We start from the raw sequence: 5512 nt of genomic DNA, 5'->3' as shown, positions 1-5512 counted from the left end.
TAAAAGGTGAATTTAAGAAAATGTTCTGAGACCTCAGAGGGTTTCAAGAAGAGGAGTGTTTTCACAGGTGTGTTTGTGTTAATGGACAGGTGTCTCGGCCAATCGCAAGCAGCCAGAGAGGGAGGCGGGAAACAGGAGAGTTACATCACGACTTCAGGATCTAGACAGGGTCCAACATCCAGATCCACCTGAGGGATCCTGAGACCTTCCCAGACCAGATGAGGTATATGATCTCTGCAGCATGGTCTGGGTCTGGGTCTGGGTCTGGGTCTGGGTCTGGGTCTGGGTCCAGGTCCAGCCAAGCCTTAGACCTCCAGAAGAAGACTCCCAGGACCTTCTGTCCTCCTCTTGGTCGTCGTTGTGAGACCTGGTTCACATCAGCTGATACCTCAAAGTGTCTCTGACCCGTGAACCCGCGGTCCTGGTTCAGCCACGGTCCTGGTTCAGCCGCGGTCCTGGTTCAGCCACGGTCCTGGTTCAGCCACGGTCCTGGTTCAGCCACGGTCCTGGTTCAGCCACTCCTTCACCGGCTCCACGAGTCATCAATGTCCTCGCAGTCTGTCTGCGTCACATGACTCTGAACTGAAATTCAGTTCTGACTAAAGTATTTGGACAATGGGCTTTCAGTGAGGGGGAGGAGTCACAGGAGCGCCATAAAGAATTAATCTGTACAAGAAAATAAACCTGGAAATAAATAAATATATAAATATATTTATATATGTTATAAGCAAGTAACGTAAGAAATAATACAGAAACACACACACACACACACACACACACACACATACACACACACACGCACACACACACACACACAAACTTCTGTATCAAATATAACATTTAATTTGTGCCTGAACGTCGTGTTTGTTTTGTGGATGTTTGTTCGTATGTGCGACATCATGTATGAAAGAGTTCATACAGAGAGAACAGCAGGGTAAACAGACCTTTTGTGTGATTGTGTGTGTGTGTGTGTGTGTGTGTGTGTGTGTGTGTGTATAGATGTGTGTGTGTGATAAGGTCTTCAGCCTGCAGGTTGTTCCAGGGCTTCAATAAAAGGACAGCAGATGCTCACAATTACTGAAACACACACACACACACACACAGGTCAGAGGGTGTATCATTTGCGTGTTGTGTGTGTGTGTGTGTGTGTGTGTGTGTGTGTGTGTGTGTGTGTGTGTGTGTGTCTCCATATTGTCTGTTTGTATCTTTATCAGAATAAAAGCGAGGAAACATCCACCTCCTCCTTCCCTCTCCTTCCTCCCTCCCTTCCCTTGTCTCCTGCGTCCTTGTGTCTGTCTCCGTCTCCTCCAGGTCAGATATATAGTCACTCGGTCAGCAGCCGACAGAAGAAGAAGAAGAAGAGCTTCACTCATCCAGGTAGGACCCACCTGTGTGTTCATTTCACTTCAGTGTAAAAACTGCTGCCTGTCAATCAAGTCACACTTACTGTTACATTTTTATTTTTGATTCAGATCCTGTTTTAAAAATCTTTCACCTTTCTGTAAGTCAGAATTTAGGTGGGCTTTTATTTTGGTAAATGATCAGTTTTAGTTTGGCTTGAATCATTTTTACATCTTTATGTTTTCATCAGCTGCTTTTTGCTTTTTTCAGTTTTAATGGAGCTGTTCTTATATGTTTTAATTATGTTTTAATTATTATATGTTTTGTGTTTTTGTTTCAGCTTTTATTTTCTTAAATGTGTTGTTTCAGCTGAGCTTTTATTTTCCTAGATGTATTTTATATATAAACACATATATACATATAATACATATATTTAAATGAAACACACACACACACACACACACACAGACACACACACACACACACACACACACACGGGTATATTTAGTAGTTTAATATTTTTATTTATTGTATTTTAATTTACATTTATTAAAAATAAATTAGATTTATTTATTTTCAATTTTGTGTACAGTTTCTTCTGAGCTTTTATTTTCCTAGATGTGTTTTGTTAATATACAGTGTGTTTGTGGATGTTTTAGGTTTTAAATTTATACGTATTTTATTTTATTGATTTATTGTATTTATATTTATTAAGTTTATACTATGTTTATTTTTTTCCTGAGTTCATTGTTTTATTGTATTTTCTAATTTTATTTTTTTTGTTTTTGTTTTGAGTTTTTCATTCATTAATTTTTCTATATTTTTCCTGTGTGTCTTCAGTCTCTCTTTACATTCATTTCAGTCAGTGTGTGTGTGTGTGTGTGTGTGTGTGTGTGTGTGTGTGTGTGTGTGTGTGTGTGTCTGTCTGCAGGTGGTTTGACACACATGGATGTGTATTGATCATTCAGCCTGTGTTTATATGAATTTTATTTTTCTTTTATTAACAAGTGATAGAGAGACTGAACATTTAAATGACATAAAATACTACAACGTGTATTAAACGTGAGAGTTTCCACTTGATCTCTAGACTTCATCATGTCGTGTTTGTTTGTTTGTTTGTTTCTGCGTCGAACAAAAGATTCAGAGACAAAATTACATTTCACATCAATTTTCCATCAAACAGAAGAGAGAGAGAGAGAGAGAGAGAGAGAGAGAGAGAGAGAGGTGGAGATGAAGCAAACAAGATGACAGAGATAAGAGAATAAAAGGAGGTGTGTGTGTGTGTGTGTGTGTGTGTGTGTGTGTGTGTGTGTGTGTGTGTGTGTGTGTGTGTTTTTAACTGTGTTAGTGAGGGAGGAAAGAGCCTCTAAACCAATCAGCAGTCAGCGCAGACAGACAGTAAACAGTCAGTTCACACTAATGAGGAAAAATGTAAAAACAGGAAGACGTGTTGAAACGTTGTTCGTGCTCTGTGTTTCTATGGCGGCCATGAAGTGACAAAAAGATCATTTTAAATTGTTGTATTATTTCTGTGACATTAGATCCACATCTCGTCTGATCAACTTCATTATCACAGTTAATATTAAGATTTTAAAAGATTTCCTCTGAAATGACTGTTGTGTGTTCAGCTGTTTTCACATCAGTGATTCTCTTCTGTCCAACACTTAGGATGCAGTTAGCTTAGCTTAGCATAGGGACTAGAAACGGGGGGGCAGTTAGCCTGGCTCTGTGTACAGTTGAAAAATCCACCGACCAACAAACACTTCTAAAGTAAGATGAGCAGATATCTGAAATGATGAAATGAAACCGGGACATTTCCAGTTTGGCATCAATATATCATTAAAATATCTGATGTTTTCACCTATGAAATAAAAAAGTAAGACAGTCCTGGTTTCATGTATTTTGACTATGGTAACTGTACTGTAATAAACTAAGGTGAAGGCCGACTGATAAAATGATGACTCCCCACCTTTGAAGCAGTCGTCCCATTGACTGTCTATTCCTCAATTATTTGTAGTCCTTTAGTTTGTAAGAGTCGACAGATCAAAAGAATCAAAAGCATTTTTCATAAAATGTTGTGAATATTTTCGTGTGAAGAAACTCTTTCACTTCTTCCGACATAAAAACAAAAACTGTTTTTTCTTTTGTTCTGACTGGGGGGCTTTGGGTATGTTTGTTTTTGTTACTTTACTGCAGGGTAATGAACTCCTAACCGATGTGTGAGTCAGCTGACCTTTTCTCCGCCTAGAGACAAAAAAGAGAAAAATCTGATTGGATAAATCTATTTTGATGGTTATAGCGTCACGTCTGAAGCTGCTCTCACATCTGGTCACCCTACTCTAAAGGTAATTTATTAACATGATATATCTTTTTTTAAATTTGTTGCTCTCGACTTAAGTGTTGAGTTTCTTTTTAAAAACACAAATATATAGTTTCATTTTAAAAAAAGTAATTTTCTATCAAACAAACAGGAGGAAATGAGGAAGTGCATTTGTTGGGGACTACTTTCAGCAGCGGATTGATCCACATTCAGTGCTGTTGAGTGTTTGGAGCAGCTGTTTTTAATGAGAAGAAGAAAAATAGAGAAGAGCAGTAGATCAGACTGTGTCAGCAGCAGTGGACAGTTTGGATCTGGAGGCTCAGACTAATATCTGGAGTGTCTGATAATAACAGCATCATGTTGTTTTATTAAAGATCAGATGTGATATGAGGGAGCGCTCAGCCTCAGCTGCTCTCTCACTTCACTGTCTCTTCACTGCAGCACAGAAACATGACGAAGCCAAATTACCTTTATTCACATGATGTTCATTTGTTCTCGTGTCGTGATGCTAATGTTTGACTGAAGCTCAGATCTGGACTTTTCTATGTTAATTCTGACTCTGCCGAGTTTGCCAGTAGATAATTCAACAGATGTAATTAAATACAGAAACATCTGTCTGACTGTGTAAGTAGGTCGATACAAACACCTTCAGGTAAAAACTCAAGAATAAAGTTCATTAAATCTGAAATATTAAGCTGTCTGCTAATCTGAAGGTCAGTGGTTCGATTCCCGCCTCCTCCAGTCCACATATTGACGTATCATCGCTGATCAGGTGAATGTAGTTTTACATCTCCTCTCTCAGGCTTCTCTCTGCAGCTCTAGTAGCAACAGGTCTGTGAGCCAATCAGAAGAGAGGAGGCTCTGAGCCTCTCTTCTGATTGGCTGACTGTTTTCTGACTGATCCAATAAAAATACATTAGATTTCAGGTAAAAACACTCAGAGAAACCAAATCCTGCAAGGATTGGATGGTGGGTCCAGGTGGGCGGGGCTTGGTGACTGCTTTGTTGTGACATCACAAAGTTCCAGAAGTCCTGACGGCTGGTTTTAAGGCTCAGTTTCAATCAGTTCAATTAACTCTTTTTTCTCTTTACACAAAGTTAAGACGAGTTGATGGCGCTGAATTCCTGCTTTTCTGTTTGTGTGTGTGTGTGTGTGTGTGTGTGTGTGTGTGTGTGTGTGTGTGTGTGTGTGTGTGTGTGTGTGTTTGTAGACATGCTGTGGCTCCGTCAGAGTCGAGGTTCCCCCAGACTTGTCCTGGTTGTGGTGTGTGTCGCTCTGCTGCTCGACAACATGCTGCTCACTGTGGTCGGTGAGTACACACACACACACACACACACACACACACACACACACACACTCTCTCCTGTATGGGGAGCCCCGTCCACCTCCTCTGGGATGCACCGGATCAGAGACTGTGAGTCACTGATGCTCTGGTGACAGACTGAGACCAGGAGGGCGGAGCCTGTCAGAGCAGCACGGCGAGCAACAGTCCGTCCTCTGACGGAGTCTCAGCTGCTGGAAACAGATATGTGACGCAACTAAAAACCTTGAGGGCAAAGCCGTCGTCAGCTGTTAGACTCAGAGCTAAAGTAAAGGCTGGAGAGGTCTCTCACACACACACACACACACATACACACACACACACACACACACACACACACACACACAACCTCTTGACCACGGCCTTTAAAGCCTGCTGTCTCAGGTCAGATTTGTCTCCTTCAGTCTTTTCTCAGATAAACTCCTCTCTGCTCTTTTAGCTTCAGCTCAGGTTTGAAATGCTGTTACACACCTGTTCTGTTTTTACAGTTTAAATAAATGGTTTTCATTTCTCAACAAATCAATCAATC

General features: G+C 40.6%; 1 protein-coding gene across 1 annotated transcript in view; it reads left to right on the top strand.

Annotated features, from left to right (window-relative positions):
- The first annotated feature begins 122 nt into the window (after positions 1-122).
- LOC111646391 (chromaffin granule amine transporter-like) overlaps positions 123-5512 on the top strand; it is a 7578-nt gene continuing 2188 nt past the window's right edge. Inside the window, exons 1-4 of the mRNA XM_023395866.2 lie at positions 123-223; positions 1312-1377; positions 3538-3686; positions 4873-4971. Of these exons, the coding sequence (XP_023251634.1) occupies positions 4875-4971 (97 nt within the window). The 5' untranslated portion in view covers positions 123-223; positions 1312-1377; positions 3538-3686; positions 4873-4874. The remainder of the gene's footprint in view (positions 224-1311; positions 1378-3537; positions 3687-4872; positions 4972-5512) is intronic.

Source organism: Seriola lalandi, unplaced genomic scaffold (assembly GCF_002814215.2).
Source record: "Seriola lalandi dorsalis isolate HSWRI2012SDOR001 ecotype SW California unplaced genomic scaffold, Sedor1 jcf7180002054970, whole genome shotgun sequence".
NCBI classification, from domain to species: domain Eukaryota; kingdom Metazoa; phylum Chordata; class Actinopteri; order Carangiformes; family Carangidae; genus Seriola; species Seriola lalandi.
This window is presented reverse-complemented; position numbering and strand designations above follow the sequence as displayed.